The sequence below is a fragment of the Balaenoptera acutorostrata genome, chromosome 12 (genome assembly GCF_949987535.1).
Source record: "Balaenoptera acutorostrata chromosome 12, mBalAcu1.1, whole genome shotgun sequence".
Taxonomy (NCBI): Eukaryota; Metazoa; Chordata; class Mammalia; order Artiodactyla; family Balaenopteridae; genus Balaenoptera; species Balaenoptera acutorostrata.
The window spans coordinates 69909534-69935678 of NC_080075.1; the positions used below are offsets into that span (position 1 = coordinate 69909534).

Sequence of the window (26145 nt, forward strand, 5' to 3'; positions counted from 1 at the left end):
CGACCAGAGCATAATCTTACGGGGAAATTCTGGGAAACGGTGTGGAGTACATACCTGGCTCTCTCCTGTCCAAGGGGTGAGGATGACAGGCCATGATACACAGTCCCCTTCTGTCACTGGTTGAGGGCTGCTCCTGGGGGACATTGATTCCCTGGCATTATTGGCCTGGTGTGCATGCCCAGAGCAGCTTTCTGTGGCTTCTGAAAAGCTCAAGTGAATCACAGCCTGAGGGAGAGGAGCACACTGACATGGTAAGGCCGAGGGGGTGGGCCCTACGGCCCTTGGGTGGAAGGTACCACTTCCCATCCAATGGGTTAGTAAAAGTTGTTTTTCCTCCCTGTAGGATGGTCATATAACTTATTATCCAAACTAGGACACTTACAAAGTGAAAGGGGACACTAGTAAACTTGATGCTGGGACAACAGGTATAGCTGGGGACGGTCTAAGCACACCGGGTATAGTCACACCATCTCTCTGGATGTCCTCCTGACCTGGGACAGTAAACTCTCTCCCTTTTGCTTTTATGTAAACAAGCCCCAAAGTGACAAAAACAACTCAGGGAAAGGGTAGCTGAAGTATTAACTAATGTTACTGGATATATAACAAAGACTAGGGAAGATGTAAGAGAGTCATTCATTTATTCATTCGCTCACTCATTCATCAAACACTAAGAATCTACTCTGTCCCAGGCACTGCTCTAGACTTGGGGGCCACAGAGATGATGAAGACAGCATTCCTGCCCACAAGAGATTTATCATCTAGCTGTGGAGACAGATATACAATCAAATAAATTACAACATAGTGTATGGCTGCAGTTGAAACCTTTTCCTAAATCATACATGGATCACAATAATAGCACTTGGAAGAGAGTGATGTGTGTGTGTGTGTGTGTGTGTGTGTGTCTGTCTGTCTGTCTGTCTGGAAAGGCTTCCTGGGGAAGATGAAATGTGTGCCTAGAAGAATAAAAATAGTTTCTCCAAGAATAAGGAGAAGGGCTTCTATGCAGAGGATATAGCACATATATAGGCAAGGATGCACAAAACAAATATTTAGTTGGACACCTATTATGCACCAGCATTGTTCCAGACCATGGGGAATGCTTGATAACAAATTTCCTGTGTTCAGATATTTGTACACCAGTGGTTATAGCAGCATTATTCACAATAGCCAAAAGGTAGAAACAATCAAAGTATACTTCAACAAATGAATGGATAAACAAAATGGGGTATATCCATACAATGGAATATTATTCAGTCATAAAAAGGAATGAAGTTCTGATACATGCTACAACACGGATGAACTTCGAAAACATTATGTTGTGAGATAAGCCAGACACAAAAGGACAAACATTATACAATTCCACTTATGTGAGGTACTTAGAATAGTCAAATTCCTAGAGACAGAAAGTCTAATAGGGATTACCTGGGGCTGAGGGGAGGAGATAATGGGGAGTTACAGTTTAATGGGTACAGAGTTTGTTTGGGATGATGAAAAAATTCTGGAAATGTGTAGTGGTGACGGTTGCACAAGAATATGCATGCACTGAATTGTACCCTTAAAAATGGTTAAAATGGTAAATTTTATGTTATGTATATTTTATCAAGAATTTTTTTGAAAGATTCCTGTTTTCATAAACCTTATATTAGAGGAGACAGACAAAAAACAAACGGAGAGATAATAGACCCAATCATTACAGATTATGATAAGTACAATAAAGAAAAAAGCAGAGGGATAAGATAAAGTGTCCAGGGGAGTTTATTTTAGTGTAGTGAACATATCGTGTAAAGGTACGCTTAGAAATTCAAAATCAAGAGAAGGACGGCGGGAGATGGGGCTAGAAATTAGGTGGGAGCCAGTGTTCACATTATGGAGAACGCTGTTTGTCATATCAAGGTGTTTGGCTTTATCCTGAGAACCAATGAAGGCTTTTAAGAAAGGCAGTCGTGTGGTTGGCTTTGGCCCCCACGGTCGGGAAGTGCTGGTGGGTGAAGCCAGATGTAGGAACACCACTGTAGGAGGCTGTTTCCCCTATTCTCCGTCAGAGATGAGGAAGGCCTCAGCTTGGGTGGTGGCAGAGGACGAGAGGAGTGGAGAAGCACTCCAGAGTTAGAATCGGCAAGCCCAGGGAACTGGTCAGGTATGGGAAGAGAGGGACAGGAAAGAATGCAGGTTCCTGGCTTTGAGACTGGGCGGATGGTGGTACATCAGCTAAGCGAGGGATCAAATCCAGAGGAAAAGACGATGAGTTTAAAATTGAACGTGTTTTGTCTGCAGGGCCTAGGAGCGCCACTGATAGCCATTGGCCCTGAAATGTGAGAGTGGTTTGAATCAGAAATATAGATCACGGAGTCATCAGCCTTGAAAATTTCCCAGAAGAGAGTACAGAGTGGGAAGAGGAGAGAGCCAGAATCAGGATCCTGGGGAACGCCTAATACCAAAAAATTGAGAGATGAAGGGGAAACAGAAAATGACAATGAGAGAGACAGGTCATCAGGAGCGAGAAATAGTCACTGAGGAGTCCACTTTGTACTGGCAGTTCGGAGGTCCTTGGAGATCTTTGCAGATTGCACAAGGGATCAGGGTGAAGCCCAGTTGTGACCAGAAGAGCAGTGAATGGGGAGAAGAAAGAAGGTACAATGCATGTGGCCCACTCTTTCCAGAAACTTGACCGAGAAGGGAAGGAAAGAGGTGGAGGAATAGGTAGAGATGTGGGGTGAAGGGAGGTTTTTGTTTTTTAAAGAATGGTAAAGTCTTTTTAAAAAAATGTATCTTGAAATAGTTGTGAATTTCTATGTCTACCCATCTATATATTCAAAACCATAAGTTCACGTTAATACCTTCAGTTCCAATCTAATACCACAAGTTTCATTCCGGCCTTTCCACTTCGCTTATTTGTAACTCTTTTCTCCAACAGTGAGGAACCTAGCTCTCATTAACTGCAATATATTTACATTTGCTCACTTCCAGTATACATGTAAAGGGGTTTCAGAATTGCTACTCATACTCTTGTGAGAAATAAATATACTAGTTAGAGGATGATATCTGTATATAGTTCATTTTGTCTTTTGCCTTAGAGTATATAGTCAAATGTTGGTTATCAAATTACTTAGGTTGGTTATGTTCTTCCCCATCCCCTTCAGTATGGTTATATATTCATTTTTAATAGAGTTAGTTTCAGTCATTACTGTCTGTATTCCATTTGAAGTTCGGTCAACATCCTGGTTGATAGTCTTTCTGTATTACTGGAGGGCATGTGAAACATTACCATGGTTTAAGAGTCAGAACTATACAAAAAGGACCTCTCAGAGAACTGTCACTCCCCCATCAACCCAAATACCCCTCTCCCGCTCCATGAAGGGAGTGGGGAGTTTTAAACTTGTTGGTATACTGAGGAACAGGACTCCAAAGAGATGGGAGAGTCGAAGCTACAATTGAGAGAAAAGGGTTCATGATGGAGAAAGTCCCCTATAAAAGAAGGAATAGCAAGGGCAAATGTGGGTCAATTTAAAAGTTGAGGGATTTTGTGTCTGGTGATGTTTCTTTTCTCAGTAAAAGAGGAGGAGAGATTATCTCCTGAGAACAAAGGCGGGGGAGGAGAAGACGGAGTGGAGAGAGGGTGGCTGTGAGTGGCAGGACAGAGTAGGGGACGAGGAAGGCTACTAACAGGGTCAGTCCAAGATGGGGCTCTGTAGGGGGTGTGGAGAAGGAGGTTTGTGAGGATGGCTGGTGAGAGGCTAGTTCCCGGAGTCCAGGCTCGATCAAGACAGAGCAAGGTGGAGGGTGGCTGGGAGATTAAAAGATTGTCTTTTGAGAAGAATAAAAGGTGTGGTTGAAGAGGTGGGTGTTTTCATTTTAATTCCAGAAGTGGAACCACCCAGAATGATGACACCATTCATTCATTCAACAAAGATTAAGTATATATTCTGTGCCAGACATTGCATTTAGTTGGGGACAATGCTTCCTTGGAGCTAATATTCTTTCCTATTAATGCTACTATTTATGAAGTCCCCGCTCTGTGCCATATATTGTATTAACTCTTAACCCCACAGCAGCCATCGATACAGGTTCTAATATCATCCCATATGGGCGCACAGAGCGGTGATTTACCTTGCCCGAGGTTACACTACTTGAAAATGGCAGAACCAGGATTCAAATTAAGGCAGACTGGCTCCTGAGGGCATACTATGAACCACAATGCTGAAGTGTAGAGGTAGACTTGGATGCCTGAAGTGGAGATGTAGGTGTCAATCAACTGGGAGACCTGGGAATTAGGAAAGTCTACTACACGGATGCAGAAATCAGCCAGGGTGGGGCAGGAATTGAGGCAAAGAGGAAGACTGTGAGTCAGGTGTCAGCTGAGGGGGTCATGGTCTTCCTTACTCCTTCCTCCACAGGCGTCTCAGCCCCGAGGATATGTCAAGTCTATCCTTAGCTGAAGGTGAAGCTCTATCCACACTTGTCGACAGAGATAAGGCTTGAATCCAGTAGTTCTCAGACTCAGCTTTGGGGCCTCTTAGTCCTGGTGTCCCTCTGACCTGGCCCCACTACCTGGTGGATTCAGGTTGACTCCAGCCCTCTCTAGCCATGGGATCCTGGGAGCAGTTTCAGGGTCGACAAATGGTAACAGTGACTGAAATAATTCTCTTGAGCTGATCTCCTAGTTCAGACCTGCTTTCTGGACTCATCCTCACCTGCTGGCCACCATCTAGATCTACTTCGACTCCTGGGTGCAAGTCTTCCTGCTCTGGCCCATTCTGGTATTACCTGAGTGCTGAATGGGGACTCCCTGTGGCCTGCATGAGTGTCTCAGAGTGTAAGGTTTAGAAAAAACAGACCTGGAAGGTGGTATATGAGCCCATAGATTGGACACTCACACCCCAATTCTTTGGAGAGTACCATAATGACCCTGGGAAGGAAGGTTACCACTGATGCCTTGCTCTCCTCACACTGGGGCCACTCTCCCTTCCTTTCTGAGCATCTCTGGGCTGATTCATACCCTAGTGCTTCAACACTGATGAAGCAACATTTTCTGCATCCTCCCTCTGTGCTCTGCAAACCTGCCTTCCTCTGCGCCTCTAGGTTTGCCTTGCCTGCATCTTAGCTTTCTCACATGGGTCAGCTTAAACATTCCTTGCTCTGTAAAACCACTCCTGACCTGTAACAGGATTGGATGCACCTACTGTATGTTTCCTGGTGGGTGGAACTTCTCCATCCTCACACTCATCAGTCTCCACTGTAATCCCTGGGCAGATGTCCTTCTTCTCCACTAGGCTGAAAGTTGCTCTACGGCAGGGCCTGGGGTGTCTTTCTTGCCAAAATTTCCCCAGCACTCCACACACAGGGGCTCAGTACGCTTTGATAGATGAATGAATTGCATGTGTGTGTGTATGTGTGTATGTATATATGTATGTATGCATGTGTGTGAGTGTGTGTGAGCGCACGTGTGTGTGTGTGTGTGTGTGTAAGGAGGACTTAGGGTATGAGTTTCTGGAATTCTGAGTAGAACTCTGCCAGCCAACAGTTCACCTCATTCCTGCTTTTATTGTTCTTCCCGGTGTAAGCAGCTTTGCCAGGAAAAAGCTCTTTGCAGGAAAGTGCTCTTTGCAGGAGGCACTCCTTTATCTTGTCACTAACCTTAAACCAGACACCCCCATGCTCTACTCATCTCCAGCCCTAGCACAACTTTCAAATCTTTTGATCACACAATATTTTGCCTAACTTGTTGGTTCTTTCCGATGATAAAAGAAGTAGAAATGAAGAATAAGTAATTAACAGATGGGGACTTCCCTGGTGGAGCAGTGGTTAAGAATCTGCCTGCCAATGCAGGGGACATGGGTTTGATCCCTGGTCCGGGACGATCCCACATGCTGTGGAGCAACTAAACCTGCGAGCCACAACTACTGAGCCTGTGTGCTGCAACTACTGAAGCCCGTGCGCCTAGAGCCCATGCTCTGCAGCAAGAGAAGCCACCGCGATGAGAAGCCCACACGCTGCAACGAAGAGTAGTCCCTGCTCTTCGTAACTAGAGAAAGCCCACGCCCAGCAGCGAAGACCCAACGCAGCCAAAAATTAATTAATTAATTATTTTTTTAAAAAAAGTAATTAACAGATGACCAGATCTCTTCCCTATCTTCCCATTCAGTAATCTCGTGAACAAACTACATGAACAAGATAGCATCTAAAGAAAGATCACAAGGTGTCAACAAACCCGTAAACAAGCCTGCACATAGTGGGGGATGGTGATGACCCTGACCCCCTAACTCAATGATTAACTAAGATTACTTCCCTGTTCCCCTTTAAAAGCTTTCATGGCCAAGCAGAATCTTCAGAGGTGGCTTTTGAGGGAGGCTGAGTCCTCCATCTCCCCAGATTGCCAGCATTCTGATTAAAGGCAACTTTTCTTTCTAACAAGATTTGTGAGTATTGATTTTGTAAGCAGTGGGCATTGGGATTAGATCTGATAACACCAGCTTGGGAAAAGCAAAGCCAGTAATCGCCCCCAGGACATGAGCATTACCCTTGTGTTGCCCTGTGGTAGCTCAGAGCCTCAGGAAGGACGAGAGGGTGTTGCTAGCCTGTCCTCGCTCCTGGCCCCGCGGAAGCTCTAGGACAGCCCTCCAGGGGCTGGCGCTACTCGGCAAGTACCGAGACCAAGGAGGCTCTGCCGGGGCGGGGTGGGGGGGGGGCGGGATCGGGACGTGCTCACCCCGCGAAGCCGGGAGCGGAGCATCCGCTCCCCTTTGGCACTGTTTGTGTGTCCACCTGCTTCCTCCCACACAGCTCACCCCAGCTGGATCATAAATAAGGGAACAATATAGCTACATAGTTATAATCTCCGTGAATCACTGGTGACTAATTTTTCCCATTTTGTAACCCCAAATAGTTTTTCTCTTTAGGCTCCCGTGAGGGCACAAACCAGGCAATCATTCAGATGACAACACATATTTGTATTAAAAATAAAAAATCCCTTTCTCAACCTGGGACAGAAGGTTCACAAATACGAACTTTTAACCAAACAATGACTGTCTTTCTTTCTTTAACGGTAACATTTTTATCTGCACCCAGCTCAGGAGAGTCAAAGAACTTTTACCCACTGAACCTTTAGATTAGTGTTTTCCTAGCCCTTGGAAAGGCCTTTCCAAGGATCTACAATCTCTTCTAACATCCAGGGAAGATTTAAAAATAAAAATACTACCCCAGCAAAAACAAAAACCAAAAAACCCAAAAAACCCCAAACCAAAAAACTCCCAGAGTGAAAAGTACATGTCCTGTTTTTCTACTGTGTTTGCTGGCTGGGTCTCTGTAGCAAAGAAATGATCTTCCAGTATTTTGGTTACATATTATTATGTTCCACTGAGTAAACCCAACTCACAAAAAGAGGCAGATGCAACCAGTTTACAATGCCCCCAGTGCCTCTGACATGTTCTCATTTACTGCGAATTGTTCCCTGTAAAATTTGGCCTCCTGAATTTTGTTTTTCCACGATCAGCATTCCTCACGTCTCTTACCAAAAGGCTCCATCACTCATGCATATCTCAGATCATTTATTGCATTGCCTCTGAGGAATTTATTTCTACGGTGTGTTTCTAGAAAACTCATTCAATGTCTAAATCACACAGTGGAGGGATCCAGGGCATGAGGGCTGAGGAGAAGGGTCTGGAGAGGAGATCTGGGGTGAGAGGAGAAAAGATCTGAGGATGTTGTTTAACCAGAAAACCAGATTTTCTGCATTCAGCATGTCTAAATTGCTGAGAAATCAATTGGCAAAGGTGTTTGGTACAGGAATGAGTGTCTGGCTTGGAGATGGCCCACGTGCGTGTAGAGGTGACAGCACGTGGGTACTGAGGCGGCACAGCCAGTGAAGTGCGGGGGCAGCCCGGGCAGAAGAGAGAGACTGGAAAGAGGAGCAGTGGGAGGCCAGTGGATTTCTGAAGGACAGACAGGCTCTGGGAAGCCTTGGTCTCCTCTGACCTGGCTGAGGTCCAATCACAAGCGCAAGGCTCATGGTCTACACCTTTCCCCTAAAGACTCTGTCCGGTAAGGACAGGCAGACTCTTCTGAACCCCCATGGCGATGAACGTGTCTGCGAAATAATTTAAACTGGTGATCTGTAACGAGTTGAGGCATGCAATGCCCTTTGGCCCTAAAGAGCTGAAACCTGTGACTTAGGGTTTGAGTCAGTTTCTCGCTCCCGGAAGGGAATGACTTTTCACCTCTGGACCTCTACCCAAGGCATGTATCGACCGTGGGGCCAGGCAGTCTTCAAGGGGCCAGGTTTTCCTGCCTGCCAGCTGAGATTTGCCAATGCTGATTTTACACATTCCTATTAGTTTTTAACAAGTATTTTGTCTTAGCTATAAAATCTCAACTGCAGGGTCATAAATTTACAGATCACATGATTGGAAGGGCCTGCTTTAATTTTCTAAGGGTATCTATGCAGAACTGAGCTCCTAACCTTACATTTACCCCGCTCCTTCGTCAACTACTTCACAAGTGTTCATTGAGCACTTACTGTATGCAAAGCCCCATGCTAGATACTATAGAAGGCGTGAAAGAGGCCAGAGCCTCCTCTCAGGATTTGAGATGGGAAAGGAGGGAGGAAATGGGTACTAAGCAGGGACTCCATCAAACCAAACTGATGGCCGGCACCCTCTCACCTCTCAAGCCTCATCTTCCTCCACCCCACTGCCCTCTGTGCTCCAACCAGCCACTGCTCTCAGTTCCAGCAGGGGATGTCCTCTCTCTGGCCACTGGTCATTCATACCTGCTGTTTAGTGGCTTAAAACTCTAGTCTCCCCTAAACTGTCACCTTTCCCAGGAAGTCCTCCCTGACTAACCCTAGCTGCCTCTCTCCCCACCCACCCAGCCTGCCAAGTGCTCCTAGACGCCCATGCACTCCCCGGGTCACAACATCCATCATACTCCATTGTTGTTCCTTGTTTGATTGTCTGTAACTCCTGCAGGCTCTGTGAGGGTGGGGCCTGCATCTGTCTCCCTCATCACTGTAGCTCCAGGGCCCAGCACAGTGCCCGCCTGTCATAGAAGGGACCCAATAAAAGTGTACTGAAGGAGGGAGAAACACCTTCCCCCCAAGGTGCGTGGAGAGAGGGTCTGTAGCTGCTCACTTCATGACCCATCCTACTTTATCTCACCCACTCTGAATTCAGGATGGCCACAACACACTTCTCCCTTCACACCCCATGGCTTCAGGAGTCCCAGATGGGTCTTCCCCAAACCTGGTTAGGTCAAGGCTTTGGGGTCTCATACCCCAGCCATTGGTTCAAACACTGAGTGACCAACCCTCTATGAGAGTTTTTAGAGTCATTCATGAATCTTTAGATTTGGGGCTGGTCAAGGGCTGTTGCAACCAGGGACTCCTGCTGGCATCTGTCTCCCCAAAATACAAGCAAGCCCCTCACCATGCCTCACCCAGTATCTCATTTTAGGCCTGTTAGGACCAGATGTACAACTCTTGTCTTCTTTCCTCCCAGCAAGTGGGCAAACACAGGAAATGGCAGGAAATGGTGACTCTAAGCCAGGAGAAGTTGGCTTTGATTGATTTTCATTCCTCTGCCATATAGTCACTTGGGGACATCTCAGCCATCTTTGGAATCTATATTCATACACACATGTATACACACACACACTTATGAATGTTCACTACAGTTCTGGTTACAAAGGCCTGGAGAGCATGGCTGTGTAACCCCAGGGCAGGGATTGGGGTCTTTGGGATAAAAGCCAGCAGTGGGGACAGCTAGGAGCCAAAGGTTTGGGCCAAGTTGGAGAGAACAAATAACCCCCATTTGGAAGGCCAGAGGTAAGGCCTGAGGTCAGAATCATAGATCCAGAAGTGGGTGTCGGGTGGAAATGGGATGAATGCAAGAGCAGGTCGGGAGTGCGGGAACGGCTTGGGTGGCTGTCTGGAACACTGAGTAGCGCTTGGTGAGCCAGCAGGGCTGTGGTCCTGGGTGGGTCAGGCTGGTCTCAGTGGCTCCCGGCAAGACGTATAAAACAGGACAAAGGTTGTGCCCTCAATAAGCTTAAACATCGTAGGTGGAAGAGGAGGTGTGGGCATAAGCAGTTATATGAGGAGAGCCGGTTCGGGGGAAGATTTTGGAGGCGGTAGCATTTTAGAGGTGCCTCAGTGCTGGAAGTGATATAAAATGTGTCTGGGGGAGGGGGGAGCGGGGGGCAAGTTAGCAGAGCTGAGCCATGAATACAAGGCTGTGCTCCAGTTGGCTGCAGACCGGGCTGGGAGGGGACTGAGACCTGTTAAACCTGCTCCATGCCAGATACTGTGCGAGAACTCACTTCCAGTTGAGTTTTTATCAAAATTGATTTGCTAATAGTACTTAGAATTTGTACCATAACACAGTACAAAATGAACGATTAACCCTATTTTAGAGATGAAGAAACTGAGACTCAGAGAGATGAAGGAAATTTGCCTAAAGGCCTGTGAAGTTACAGTTAGGAGAGTGGTGGGAGAGGGAAGCTGGGGTGGGCCATGCGGAGGAAGACCTGAAAGTCCAGGTGAAGGGTTTGTATTTTGTACATACTTTAGAGGCTTTTGATTATTTGATTTTTTTTTTTTTTAGGACACCGACAATTCCATATGATTGTCAAAGACATCTCGGAGCCTAGGATGAGCTCTAACCCTTTGCCCTGCCCTTCCAGGGGCTTTGATATGTGGAATGTTCGTGCTGTGTGATTCTTTCCCACTCAGAAAGTAAAAGGAACCACTAAAGGTCTTAAAGCAGCCAGACAGCCAACACAACCAGTGCTTGGCTTTGGAGGCCCAAGGCTTTGATCCAGGAATGAGAGAGGAAACACGAAAAGGAGATGTGATATGAGATATGTAAAATCTTTTCTTTTTTAAACACTCCTCCTTACCCCCCACTACACCCCAGACCAACACCCCTAACCTGGAAAAGAGGAAGAGAGTTTGGAGAGCTAGATGTACCTCCAAGTTCCAGTCCTCTCCCAGGTCCTGGGGTGGGGGAAATGAAAGATCAGTCCTGGAAGGATGGAGTCCAGGCATGGTGAGCCCCTGTGCCTCACTTCTCTGGGAGCCCAGGGAGGATGGTGAGCCTCAGGGAGTCCTCTCGGCCACCGTGGTGAGCGACAGAGCTACGGAGGAGTGGCAGTGTGGCAGGTCTGGGCAGAAAACGCCCCCAGCCTCACCCCCCATCACCACCACCCCCCCGGCCCCGCCCCGCGCACACAGGTTTCTCAGGCTCAAGAATCAAGACTGGAGAGAGTGACCACGAGGAAGCTGCAGGCCTGCAAGGGGGTCTTTAGCAGGAACAGGGCACCATGTAGACAGGATGCAGCAACACGGAGCACTCGGCCGGGGGGCGGGCGAGGTGTGGGTACCAGTTTATGGGGACGGGGGTGGGGAGGGCACGTCTGACGACCAGACAGGAGCACCTTCCATCTCAAAGGAGGATTGGGGCAGATGTAGCAGAGGTGAAGCCTTCCTCTCTCCACAGATGTGGTCGAGAGCATCAACTCCAGGGAGGGAATGAGGACAGAAATCCTGCATTTAATAGAGCTGAGTACTGAAATGATTGAGAAAATGACTCATGTGACTGGGTTATACCTGGAAGTAACTATACTAGTTTTTCTGCATCAGCCAGAACAGGGGCTTGAGACAGAAAATAAATCCACTTACAGAAAAATAAAGAAAATTACATTGTACAGACCAGTCTTCTGACTGGGAGAACCAAACCATCTGCATTTATCGCTTGCCTACACCTCCTCCCATCCTGCTCCTATCCCATCCACTTCAACATGCTGACCTGTTGATGGGAGAACTGTGGGCCTTGTAAGAACACAGGAATTTATGGTACCCAATAATAAAGTTAGATGGGACCTTAGAGGTTGTTTTGTCCAACCCCTTCATTCAGCCAGTAAGGAAACCAGGGCCCCATGACTTGCATGGGATCCTAATGCAACCAAGTGACAAGCCGAGAAAACTTGGTTCTTGAGATTTTCCCACCACCCTTTCCATACCAGCTGCTGTCCCTACAGGTCTCCCAGGTGAGCAGACCCTCCTCACCATGCCTCGGCCTTGCCCCACAGTCACAGCTCACGCATAGCCCTCTCTGGGCCCAGGCACAAGCTGCCTAGTCTCCCTGGCTGGACGGGTGATCCGGAGCAGCTGCTGTGAGGACGGGGAGTGGGGACCGAGGGGCGAGGGGAGCTGTCCAGCACGGAGACCCATGGATGACCCTCCTACAGACTGACCCCTTGGCCCCAGAACAAAGCATTTCTCCAGCACACCATGGATCATGGCTTGTGGGGGCCGACGTGACACATGCCAGAGATTCTTTCCAAGCCGCAACTGCTCTGGAACCACGGCAGCCAGTCTCTGCCTGCTTGGGGCCTGTTAGCTCCCCCGAGGCCGCGCTGGAAGGAGGGGAAGTCTTAGACCTCACTGAGTTGGGAGCCCCGGCTGCCAGGAGACCACCCTGAACCTTGAGAACTTGAGGCAGCAAGCAGTTGGGCCTCCCTGCCCTGAGGGTCGGCTCTAAATCAATGCCAACCTTACAAAGAGGGCAAAGGCCAGCGCTGGGTTCACTCTGCCAGCACTGGGCGTGGAGCTTTGCTGCCTGTTCTCATTTCATCCTCACAGCCCAGTGTTTCAGCCTCACAGTCTCCTTTCTAGAGATAAGGAAAATGAAGTTCAGCAAGATTAGGTGACTTGGTCAAGTTTTTAAGGAGAGGATCTGGGATTAGAAATCAGGTGTGTATCCCTCATTGGATACCGCGGTCTTTAAGACAGATCCTTGCCTGTCTTTAGCTGCAAGGCAGCCTTGGCCATGCTTCAGGGGCTCCCTGAGTCTCTCTCCCAGGAATCTCTTTCCTAGGAGTCCTTCCCACCAGAATTGGGGTGTAAGGAGGGGGATTATGAACAGCCAGCTCAGACTTGCGGATTTGGGTTTGGGAGTCAGGACACTCGGGCATTGGGCTTCCCCTCTCGCAGGCCACATTCCCTTCACTTCTCTCCCAAGGAGGCTGTTCTTGGGGGCTGGGCAGCGACTAGAACTGGTTCTCTGGGTCTCCCACATTAGGGATGTTGTAAGCTCTGAGCACAGCAGCTCTGTCTCAGGAGCAACAGTCAGTGAAGCCTGATCACCAATGAGTAGAGCTTAATGTGATCAAATACACCTACACCAAAGTCAGTCTTACATAGGATTGAGTGACAAGCATCGTCATTATCAAGCTATATGGAAATGGTGAGCAGTTTCTGAAACTGATTCGATGCTCCTTTTACACAACTCAGACACATGTTTACTTTTTCTATTCTCACTTGGTTGGCTCTTAAGTTATAATCTATGCTCAGGGTTGACAGTTTTCCTTGGTATTATGAATGGTTTCATCTTCACCCTACTCCCACTGCACATACCCCCTTCACACACACATTCAAAGGTACAGATTGGCACTGCCGCTATCTAATAGCAGGGCCCTTGCCAGCCCCTCCCATCGTCCAGGGATCAGGTTCCTGGTGCTTCTTCTTAAGTTTATTGATGATTCTAGCTTCTTCTGCCCACACCATCCCCCTGCCACACAGACTCACACACACATACACATGCCTGAGGATGCCTTGTGACATGGGAGGAATCCTTAAAATGCCATTTATGCCCCACCCCAAGCTTTGGCTGCTAGATGGGCTCCAGGGGCAGGAACTTGGGCCCTGATGCTGTGGAAGGTCCATCCATAAGGTCACAGGTTGGAAAGATCCCCTGCATCCTCCCTCCAGGCCCTCAGCTGTGTGTGCTCTTGTTCCCTGAAGGGTTAAGGTGTCCTGCAGTGACTAAGCAGGTCCAGAGCCTGGCTCACTGGTGGCCTGACTCAGAGAGAAGCAGTTTGTGGTTCCTCCGCAACATCCTGTTGTGAAGGTGCTGTTCCCTGTTTCCGAGGACCTGCTCTAATCCCCAGGCAGGCAGAGGAAGTAAGGAACGGGAAGCAGCCTTGGGGTTTAGATAAGAGCCTGGCCTTGGCCTCCTGCCTGTGGGACAGCTTTCTTGGGCCCCTTCGGCTCCCCAGGAGCAGAGCGTGCCGTGGATGGGCTCTTGTGGTCTAGGCCAGAGAGCAAAGGAAAGGTAGTATTGGCACGTGCTAAAAGCAAGCCCTGTGGTTATTTTAGAGTTGTTTTGCTTGAGTTGGAGAAGCAACTCTTGGATTTTGCTCAGACTTCCTGTCAGTCCCATGGGTCTCTTCCCCCTCACACTCACCCTCCGGTCTGGAGACGTTCAGAGGCTTCTATCTAGGACCCACGGGCATTTTACATTCAGGCTCTGCATACACACAAGCAAACACACAGAACTGAAAAGTTTCACAAATGGTACTTCCCTCTACCGAGTACAACGAGCTTTATTTCCTATCCCATGCTAGTTCATTTTTTTTAAACTCCTGCTTATGACCCACTCATGAATTTAATGACCCACTAGTGAGTAGCACCTACAGTTTGAAAAACATTAATCAGTCTATCCTTCCTTTTTCCTTTTCTCTGATGCCATCACTAATCAGTCACATGGCTTTGGCCAAGTCACCTTAAACTTTCCAGAGCCTTTGACTTTTTTCATCCATAAAAAAAGGAGCTCCTCAGTTCCCTAAAGTTGTGTGGTTTGGTCGCAGTCTTCCTTTAAAAAGAGTCATCTGTGGCGTTTCCTGGGAAGACCCCATTTGACACTCAAAACATCAAGTTCAAATCAAAAAGGGGTTTGTGTCTTCCTCCCCTGCTCTAGCTACGGCTTTGTGGTAAAGAGTCAAGCTCTGATCCCAATGTTCACAGCAGCATTATTCACAACAGCCAAGACATGGAAGCAACTTAAATGTCCATTGACAGATAAATAGATAAAGAAAATGTGGTGTGTATACACACACACACAATGGAATACTACTCAGCCATGAAAAGAACGAAATAATGCCATTTGCAGCCACATGGGTGCAACTAGAGATTATCATACTAAGTGAAGTAAGTCAGAAAGAGAAAGACAAATACCATATGACATCACTTATATGTGGAAGCTAAAAAAAATGATACAAATGAACTTATTTACAAAACAGAAATAGACTCACAGACATAGAAAACAAACTTACGGTTACTAAAGGGGATAGCGGGAAGGGGAGATGGATAAATTAGGAGTTAGGGATTAACAGATACACGCTACTATATATAAAATAAACAACAAGGACCTACTGTGTAGCACAGGGAACTCTACTCAATATCTTGTAGTAAGCTATAATGGGAAAGAATTTGAAAAATAATATATATATATATGTATAAATGAATCACTTTGCTGTAAACTTGAAACTAACACAACATTGTAAATTAACTATACTTCAATTAAAAAAAGAAAGATCTGAGTTTGGAGATAGGCAGATCAAACCCCAGGTTCCCACAGGTGAGTAGTGTGGCTTCCTTGACCTGTCTGTGCCTCAGTTTCCTCAAATACAGATGAGGATGATCGTGTCCCATAGGTTGTTTCGGGGGAAGGGTTAAATAGTTCACTGGCAGTGCAGTCCTGAGCTCTACTTCCCTCCCCTCCCCACCTCTTCTTTCCTCTCTCTTTCCCTCTTAGGTTTACTCAACTTCTTTGTGGAGAAAGCTTCTCAACACCACGTCCTCTATCTAGAGTTTTACAGTTTGCAGAGCACGTACACCTTGGTCCTCATAAGGACTCTGGTTTGGTGGGGGAGCTGTGATACCCATTTTGTGGATGAGGAAAAGGAGACCAAAGCAACTCGTTCACGGTCGTTCAGCTGTTAGAGGCCGTAGGCTCAGAGCTTCTCGTGCCAGAGTCACTGATTTTCCCTGCAAACCCGTTAACTTAGTACAGCCTTGAGTGGAGCCCTTGACCTGGGGAGGGACTGCTGGTGGTGATGGGATGAGTAGCCAGGTCTGATCACAGGCAGATCTGACTTCACACAAAGGTGTTAGTTATTTCTGTGGACAGTTGCCAAACATTGCTTACAGCAAGCACAGAAAAATTTATGACTCATTCTGACCTTTAACTGTAGTTTCCAATCATCGTATTTGTTCATTTACTTATTTTTATCTTTTTCCCTCTCCAAGATATACACTCTCTCTGCGCAAAGACCGTGTTTGCTTAGTCATGACTGTATCCCCAATACCTAGCATGGGGTCTGGCCCAAGAAATATTTGTTGCAAGACAAATGTTTGTTTTGATGAAATGACTAAACATGCCACCTGTTGAAAGACTGGGGTGGGAGGGGTGGGAAACGTTATTTATGTGCCTTATTTAATATCTGTGTTCCTTGACCTGGATGTCTTATCCACACAAAGTGAACGGGAAAATGGAGGCAATTTTATGGGTAATTCGAGCAGAAGAGACCACCCACTCCAACCTCAATTACCTGGTTATTTTAGGTGGAAGTACTTTAAAACCTGAAGAACTGGACTGATTGCTTACTTTCTTCATTTCACTTGATTCTTGCAGTCCTAGCTGCAGACAGATGTGGAAATGCTTCCTTGTTTGGAACGTGTCCCCACCCACCCCCCATCAGACACAGCACACAGGCATGATACACACACAGGGACGAAGGAAAACAGGAGTGGGAAAGTGATAGGAGAGAGGGTGTCAGGGAGGCTCGCTTTCCACCAGGAGAACCTGCATGCCCGGCCTTCTGCAGCGTTCAACTTCCTCCCCCACATGTGCCTCGCCGGAGCGAAGGTAATCACCCCTTGACCTTGGCGAACTGGACTAGCTCTGAGCTGGACCCTTGTGGGCAGAAAGGACTGCGCTGACAGACACAGTTCTAAAGCAGACACATTCTTCAATTTGGGATTTAAAAAAAGAACAGAAAAAATTCAAGCCCAAGCCAAGAAGTTTAGCTTTGTCATGTCAATAGTATTTAAAGATGTTATTTGGCCGGAACTGGAAGTTCTGCAAATGAAAAACAACTTGGCTCTCTTCTATCCCTTCCTTCCCTCTGCCTGCTGCTTCCCAGCTCCATCCTTAGCTCTCCTCTGACGCCTCACCTCCTGATGTGGTCTAAAGGCACCTCTCATTGGGGAAATCGTGCATATTTGATGCTCGCCTAGCTCATGCCCTGTTCTCCCCAGTCCCACCCCATGCCGCTTGCTCCTGAGGAATGGGGCTCTCTCAGGGGACCCACCAGTCCCCTGAGAAGAATGTCAGTGGGATGGGGGCAGAGCAGCTTCTCGTCATTTTAGGGAAGGAAAAATGGAGGCCAAAAGAAGGAAGGAAAAGGAACAGGAGGAGACATAGTAGTTACTGCCTACCATGTACTGAGCAGGCAGTGAGTTGCTTTACGTGATAACGTATTCGAAGCTCAGACACCCTGTGAAATGGTTACTGTAGGCGGTTATATCTCTATTTTACAGATGAGAAAACTGAAGCTCAGAAGGGTTAAGCAAGTTATCTAGAGTCACATGCTTAGTACACGGCCAGATCTTTTGGATTCCAAAACCATGTGCTTTCAACCACGTACAGGGAAGTGATTTGTCCTAAGTCACGGAGCCATCTGAGGCCTGTATCGGAATGCATTCAGCCCTCATTTGTTCTTGCCTCCGAGCCTTTGCTGACAAAGTTCCTTCAGCCCCTGTCAATATCCTAGCCATCTCTCAGGCCTAGTCCGCCTCTTCCCTCCTTCACAAAGTCTCCCTCGACTCCCCAGGCCAGAATTCTAACCCCTTCCTTCTGTGCCCCTACAGTGTGTCTATTAATTAACACCTGTGTGGAAGCATCTATGTAGGTCTGACTTGCGGTACGGTTGCTGGGGCATGTGGGTGACAGTTAGAGGGGTCTGTTCCAGCCTGGCCTCAGCTGAGAAGGCACAGGATGGAGACAAGGTGTGGGAGGTACAGGGCAAAGGAGAGTCTTCTCTACCCCAAGGCTTGGGGCAACACTCAAAACCCAGAGGCTGCAAACACTGCCCTCCACTGGACTCTGCCGCACGGAGGCCTCCCCACATCACGCTCAGATTCCAGGAGAAGGCCTCCTTCATCCTGCTGGGAAGTCAGCAGCACAGGAAACATTGGGGGATAGAAGTTCTGAGCTTCCTCAAAGCAGGATATGGGTCTGCTTCAGAAATGGTTGAGAGGTGAACAGATGAATCAATTAATGGCTCAATGCTGTTACTATCAGGAGCCACCCTGCTTGGTCCCAGGGCAGGAGAGCTATAGGAAGATGCCTAAGTATCACCCCCTGAATCCCCCTGGTTTTGCCCTGAGCACGAAGGTGTGACCTGGGCACTGGCTGGTCTTCTCGGGGCTTCCTGGGCTGAGCTCAGCATTTTGTCCTCTCTAGGGTACCTCTGGGGATGCAGTAAAGCCAAGGCCCTATATCCCTGCCTGCTGGCTGGAGGGTAGATCTCCAGCCTCCTCTTTGTTGCATTCTTCTTGGTCTAACTGCCCACCTTGCTGCCGGGGTAACGCAGAGCAACCAGAGCAGAGAGGGGTCCCTGTCTTAGTCCTTTTCTCACCCTAACAGCAGCAGCAAAGATGTGCCTGAGGCTGGAGCACAAGCCCATAGCTTTCCACAAACATCAGCTTCTGACCTGAACCTGGGGACGCAATGTGTGCGTCAGCGTGAGTGACTGTGCATCCCTGTGAGCGTGTGTGTATGTGTGTACACGTGTGCTTGTATAGATAGGGTGGTTCTCAGGCTCAGGGTATCCAGAGACACCAGATTGTACTTGGACAGAGTTTGAAGTTCAGCCCATCCAATCCCTTCATTTCATAAAGAAACGGTTTTACTCAATGGGAGTCTTTCCCTGATACGTGGGATGTCAAAAGTATGTAGGCAGACCCCACGGCACCCAGGAGGACGGGTCCCTGCGCATGCTGGCCTCCGCACCTCCTCCATCACCGCCGTGTGGTCTAGAGCCCGTCCTCTCCTCACAGGGAGTTCTCTCCTTTCCTCAAAGCCTTTATTAGATACAAGCAAACAGAAGACATCATTGAGGATGCAAAGATCCTTTTCATCGCCTGGGGCCCCCATCTATCCTGTCCGCCCCCCCCCCGCCATGTGTGGCCCAGCCTATCCCAGCAGGCTCACACTCTACCACACACCTTGCACCTTTTGTCCCTTTTCTCTTGTAGCCTTACAACGACCTTGCGAGTATGGTCTCATTATCCCCACTTTACAGGTGAGAAGACTGAGGCTCAGAGAAGTCAAGTGACTTGTCCACAGCACCCAGATGGTACCCAGCAGGAGTAGGATTGGAACCTCATCCGTCCAGACCTCAAGTGTGTGCTCTGAGCCAGCAGGGTGGGGACAATTCTGGGGTGAATGCACAGCATCCTGTGACTCTCAGGCTCCTCTAGGCCACAGAGCTTCCTGGAAGGAAGCCCACCGCTGCTTCCCCCCACCCCCCGCCCCCCTGCCCTCTCTCCACACTCCAGAAGCACTGGGCTTGAGCTGATAACCATGGCAGGTGCTTGTGAAATGGCTCTGACAGCACAGGAGCCCTTGGAGGGGCCAGCCTGGGGGTGTCTGCAGAATCCGGAGCTCCCTCCACCCATACCTGTGGAAGGGCTCCTCCTGCCCCAGCCCCACTGGCTCCTGCACAACGGGTGCCCCCCAGGGCCCTGACCCCCAGCTGTCAGCACCAGCTCTCCTCACTCAGGAGCTAAGCCCTGGCACTTCCCAGGTCTGCAAGAGGCCAAGATTCCTTCCAGAGAAACACTTCATCTGTCTCGGAGCCCAGGGCCTTGTCCCCCATCCAGTGTCTTCATAGTTCAGATTCCTGTCGCTATGAAGAGGTTGGCACCTGCGAGCAGGAGCCCTTCCAGCTGAGTTCCATGAGAAAGGTGATGCCTTTTCCATGAAATACCAGGCCCTTGAGTCCTAAAGGCCATTACAGGATTAGAAGACACTTCCCCCCAAATTCTGGTGACCTCTGATCGAACCCAGATACCCCGGGTATCCCCTGTGATGGAGAAGTTGGATTTCCAACCCGGGCAAAGGCCTGGGGTGGAGTCAAAACCTGGGGACAAGGGTCTGGAGCTGGATGAGAAGAGAACAAAGGAATGTTGGCAGCAGATGAAGCAGCAGCTGCGGGGCCTACATTTGAGGGAGTCACATCTCATAGGGGGTTACCCTTCGAAATCAGTGAACAAGGAGAGATTGTGACTGGTCAAAATCCCTTGACTCCTCCTTCAGAAGGTACCATGTTGGGGACTCTGACAAACTGCCTCCCATTTAGTCCCACCAGCTGCAGAGGATCAGTTCCCAGGAGCAGAGGGACAGATGCTCGCTTTGGGTGAGCATGCCTCAAGGTGGCTGACGCATATTTGGGGACCATGTTGTGTGAAAAGTGTGTACATTAAGCACTAGACTCACACTCACCCACGACGCAGACAGACGCATGTCTCCCGCACCCAGAGCACGTGCACACTAAACCGACAGCTGACCTGTGCTCCCACGACTGCCCCTAAGCTAAGGGTCACACAATGTGATTTGGCCGAGCGTTCCCAGGCCTGCGTGTGTCCGGCTGGGCAAAGCAACAGGACCAGGGTGAACAACACCAAGGAGCTGAGGGGCTGCCCCAGAGGCTGGAACCCTGTGCACCTAGGTCACCTTTGCTCTCCTTTTCGGAAAGTTTCTCATTTTGAAGGGCTCCCAATGGCTGTCTCCTCACTACGTCATATCTGGGGGCAGCCAGACTTTGGGTCACTTTCTGGTACAAAGCTGTGAAGTTTCGTTAGCACAATGATACTTTTACAGCCACTTCCCTCTGCCTGTTCCTGCACTGAGAGTTATCGTTTGTTAAGGGGTAACTGATCCTGCAGATTGGATGTCTTCCCATAGCTGTGTGGAGAGGGGAGGAAGGCAGAGGGTGCTTGTGATGATAAAGCAGTAGCGGGGAAAGAAGAGCTGATTGGGCCTGAAATGCTCCCAGTGGCAGAGCGAAGGGCAGCCCCAGGACCAAGGCACCTGTCATTTCAAACAGCCAAGATAAGGGAGAGGACACGGAATTGTGCCTAGGTTGCCATCATTTGAAAATCTTTCTCCAAATGACTGATTTTCCCTGACAGTCCATTTGAAAGCATAGGTAACTGGTGTTCTGCAAATATTTATACCAGCATTTTAAAGTTCATTTTTTAATGACAAAAGTAGCATAGTGGTTATTATGAAAAAGCTAAATATCAAAGATACAGAGGACCAAAAAAGTGAAAATCCCCCTGTAATTCCACTGGGCTGGGGAAAAAACACTGTTAAACAGCTTAGGATATTTATACTAGGGTTTTAATCAATCGTTTATTTACATAGGAAAGGCACGTGCAGGAGGGGAAGCACGTGTTAACCTGCCTTTCCGCAGTCCCCGTCTGGAGAGCACCTTGCCAGGACCCTTTCAGACCAAGCCCCGCTGTCCACCTGGTGGCACTACCTGCATTTCCTGGCGGGATGGAGTTGCCCAGCTCTGGGCTGCCTTTCCAGTTCAGCAATGAAGATCTCAGCCCTGTATCCTCCCTCCCATTCCTCACGCCCCAGTCACATCTCACAGGTGATTGGTATGACATCTGGGTCCTTCCCCAGGACTCCTTTGGGCATGTAACACTCCCAGGGCACCCCGAGTCCTGCCCTGTCCTTAAGGCGCAAGTATGGTCAGATTCTCAATCCCACTCTGGTTCAGAATCTTCTCTGTTCATTGTTATATAGTAGAAAATGGGCTGAATTTGTGATGGGGGTTGGGTAGGGAAAACATCGTTGTTTCTGGAACACTTTTGCCATTGAAAGAGTTTAAATACATTTACAACTTTCATCGTGAGGTTAAATGACTCAAGGTTACACAGTTAGTCATTGGGAGAGGTTATCCTAAAAGCCAGTCCAGCTGATGACAAATTAGAAGATCTTGGTTGGGGTCCTTACTGGGGTTATGGGTTGCATGTCCTTGGGAGGGCTGCTTCCCCCTCCCCGGGCTCAGTGTCCTCATCTATAAAGCCAGGAAGTTGGTTCTCAAGCCTGACTGTGTGTTGGAATCACCTGTGAGGCTTTAATGAGTAGATGCCTTGGCTCCACCTGGGGATTCAGATTTAATCAGTGAGGGATGTGGTCTGAGCGTCTCACCTTATGTGGTTCTGCTGCTGGGCTGGTGGTCCAAGGGGTCCAGGTGTGGAGGGCCAGACCTGGACTGCCCCTCATGGGGGGATGGATGTTGCTGTCCCCCACTTTGTTTCGTCTCCCTAGGTCTGGTTCCCCAGACTAAAAATTCTCCTGCCTAAGAGGGTGTTAGAGCCCCAAAGCTGTGAGTTCACATCTCGGTCCTCTCACTTGGTGACCTCAGGCTGACTGCTTAATCTCTCTGTGCCTCCGTTTCCTGACCTATAAGATGAGGAGGAAAATAGTGCTTCCTCGCAGGCCTCTTGGGAGAACGAGATACCAGGTGCAGAGCACCACGCACAGAGCCTGCCAGTGGGTCGGGCTTTCTCTGTCTCCTTTCCTACTTCCTCCAGGGAAGCTCCCTCAGTGACTGTGGCCAAGCAGAATGACTTCCACTTAACTCTGTAACGATTAGATCCGAGTTCAAAGGATCACACGAAAGTGTGTTGGGGGTCACAATAAAGGGAAACCAGGAGAAAGTCCAGGCAGAAGGCGGGTAGAAGCACCCAGGGGAGATAAACCTTTGTTGTTTTTGGCAGATTAGGGAGTTGTCTCTGTGACCTTATCATTCTCACCAGACCTCTCCCTGAGATGCCCAGATGCAGGGCTTGCAAACTTTTGCCAGCTACTCAACCTTTCGTAGAAGCTGGAGGAGTTGCCTCTCGGAGACCCAGAGCACCTCAGCCAGGTGGTGGGCTCCTCCTGCATCCCTGCCCCCTTCTAAATGCCCAGAAAAGCTCTCCTGCCCTGTCCCATACACATACACACTGTCCCTTTTTTCTCCCAAGGGTTCCGTTGTGACTCACATTTTTGGGCGCCCTGTGGTTGAGCTTTCCAAGGTTTGTCCGAGGGAGACCCAGCTCCTTCTTCAGCATTCACTCTTCGCAGAGTCTCCAGGCCCAGCTTTGCCTGGTGTGGACGCAGCTTAGAAGGATCTCCGCCTCCAGGGAGGGCGGGAGCCCCGAGTAGGGGAACCAGACACACCTGCGTTCCCTCCTTTGCTTTCCACTTGTGAGCTCTGGGATCTTGGGCCTGGGGTTTTGCCTCTTGAGAGGAGCTCAGACACAGGTTAACCTATTTGACTCCATCCTCCTATCCGGCTTGATCATGGGGCATGATTACTTCCTCATAACTGAGAAAAAGAGTTGAGGAGGCGGATGGGTCAGGATCAGAGAGAAATTTCTGGGCCTCCCAGCCCAGAAACTTGGAAAGAGCATGGTCCACCAAGCCTGCAAGCCTGACTCACAGCCCTGGCTCAGCTGCCAGCTGACTGCCACCTTGGGCAAACCCACAACTTCTCTGGACCTCATTTCCACAGCTGTGTCTAAGGCAGTTGGTCTAAATCAGTCATTCCCAAAAGTGAATTATTTAGTACAGTGGTTTGGCAAGCTGCTTCTCAAAAAAAAAAAAAAAAAAAAAATGTCTCAAGGGTCAAATAAGTTTGAGGAATACTGTAAATCCCACCCCCAGTTAGCACATCGTAATATATACATCAGCCTGTTAAAGGCGCTGAGAGATCCAGGAACACAGAGGCCAGTTTGGCTTTGTTTAACTCACCTTTTCCTGAACTCATTTGACCATGAAGCTTTTCATTCCTATTAACGTCCTGGAGCACTAGTGATTGGAGAACACCACGTGAGAAATCTGGAGCTGGGGTTCTCAAACTTGAAGGTGTGCACAAAATGCCAGGGGCTCTTGTTAAAATGCAGATCCTAATTTAGAAGCTCTGGGCTGGGGTCTGAGATGCTATTAGTCTACCAAGCTGCCAGGTGCTGCTGACACTACAGGCCCAGAGACCACATGGTGAGTCCCAGAGGGCTGGTTCCTAAGGCTCTTTTCAGCTTCAACAGTAGAAGCCGTGCAGAAATGGTGCGTCGGGGTCTGGACTTCGAGAGACCTGGGTTAGGGTCCTGGGCCCCCCACTTAGCAGCAGTATGACCTTGAACAAGACTCTACTTCCCTGAACATCCAAAGTTTAGATATAAATAGTACCTGCTCCATAGGATTGTCCGAGGATGAAATAATCTATGGAAAGAAAACACGTAGTGCTAGACCTAGCCCATGATAGGAGCAAAATATATATTGGGTGTCATCAATAATAAGAGGATACGATGCTGGCCTGGCCCCATCTGTAAGCTGACACCACCTCTTCGCCTGCCCCACCTTCACTTGCCCTGCTGACTGCTGCCCACAGACCTCTGTCCTCCCAGCATGACAGCACTGCTATCTCGGTTTATGAGACTACATGACCTCTCTTCTCTGGCAGATTCTAGTAACCTCTCTTGCTTTCAGGGCATCAGAGGAGCTGAGAGACAACAGAAAATCCTGCTAGTGGCTGCTAATAGCACAACCCACTCCAGCAGAAGTGGGTGACCTGAGTCCTTCCTGACTTAAAGGGTCCTCATAGACCGGGGAAGCACCAGCATCATCCCATCACATTATCCGGGTCACAGGCCCTGCCAACTGTTGTAGAATTTGTGGGTGTCACATGCAGCTTCTGTGAGAGTATAAGTCTCATTTAATTCCCCTTTGTGTTCCTTTATAAGTGTTTCTGCAACTGAATTACATGAAAATCTTCATATAAATATATTCACATGGTAGAAAAAAATCCCGAGTCAGCAAAGCCTGTCTGTATTTGGGCTCTATTAAGCTCCCTGTTTGTATGTAGACAGTGGATTAGGACCACGTCACCCTGGCTGTCCTGATCTCACCTCATCTTGGAAGCTAAGGCAGGAAACAGGAAGGAGGATCACTATTGATTACGTCTCAGTGTTTGGCTCCTGATACACACGTCATTATTATTTAAGCCTCTTGGCAACCCTCTGTGATAGGTATCAGTGTTCTTATTTATCAGGCTCAGAGAGGCTAATTAATTTGCCTAAAGATGCACAGCTAGTAAGTAGTGGAGCCGGGATTAGAGCTTAGGGTGATTTGACTTTATTCTCACTATATTTTTCTCTGTTCCCAAAATACATGGCAGAAGATGACTGCCTACAGCTTCCAAGTTTTACCTGTGATTGGAACACCTGGAGAGAAAATAAGTCCTCTCTCAACTTGATCCCTGTCTTAGGTCAAGTCCTACATCTGGGCCAATCAAATCTGACCATTGCCCCATTGTACAAAGATGGCAGCTTCTGTTCTGACCACGTGTGATGTGAGTGGTGGTGGAGGAGAAAGAGTTAGTCAATGCCAAGAACAGCGTGCTGGGCAGGGTCCATTCTGCTTGCCAGTCTACGGAATACCCCTCATTAGGGGCACTAACTGGAAACAATGACATTTAAAGGGCAGATGAGAAGGAAAACCTCACCTTGACCAGATCCAGGCACCACGCTGGCCACCTTCTGACCCTCGTGCAGGTTAGCACAGCCAGCGCCCCACCTGCAGCAGCCCTGGTCATCTCTGGCAGCCTCATCCCTGGAGGGTCCCAGGGATGGAAGCAAATCATATCCTCCTTCCTCGCCTCTGGCCTAGACTAAGTCATCCCTCCATCTGGTCACGGAGACTGATGCGTGGTGAGATGCGTCAGGCTGAGCACACACAGTTACACACACCTGGGAGGTTCTGGACCCCTGGATCCCTGCCACACTGTGTCACCTGCTTGGTCTCTCTGCCCCTCAATTTTTCCAGTGATGGAAGGGAGAGTGAGCATAGGACCCATGTCATGGGCCCCTGTGAGACACCACTGAAACCAAGACTTTCTGGAATCTTCATGGAAATGCAGGGTAAAATGAGGCGAAGTGCTAGGTGTTTGTCAAGCATTCCACCTGACTTCTAAAAATTGACCTTGGAGAGCCTTTCTGATCCCCATCGCCGACAAGTCATCGAGAGGCACAGACTCTGTTCAAAGCTGACAGCCACCCAGCCGGTGACTGTGCCCTACACCACGCGGAGGGGACTGTCTGCTCCACACTCAGCACCTTTCTCTCAGTGCCCCTGTGAACTGATTTTTAATTATCTTTCGGGACTGTCGCCTCTTGGAATGCAGGAAAGGGAATGCTCGTCCCAGCTGGGCTGGGGCCAGGCCTGTCGGAGAACAATGGCCACCTCC

At 48.7% G+C, this 26145-nt stretch overlaps 1 protein-coding gene across 8 annotated transcripts in view; it reads right to left on the reverse strand.

Moving 5' to 3' along the window:
• Window positions 1-23175, reverse strand: part of LCLAT1 (lysocardiolipin acyltransferase 1) — a 293997-nt gene extending 270822 nt beyond the window's left edge. For 3 of the 8 annotated variants that reach the window (XM_057557828.1, XM_057557834.1, XM_057557835.1), the window contains exon 1: window positions 22904-23173. In XM_057557828.1, coding sequence (XP_057413811.1) covers window positions 22904-22972 — 69 coding nt within the window. In that variant the 5' untranslated portion in view covers window positions 22973-23173. Of the gene's footprint in view, window positions 1-22903 lie in introns of all 8 variants that reach the window. The other 5 variants (XM_057557827.1, XM_057557829.1, XM_057557830.1 and 2 more) reach the window with 5 other exon arrangements.
• Window positions 23176-26145: the final 2970 nt, after the last annotated feature.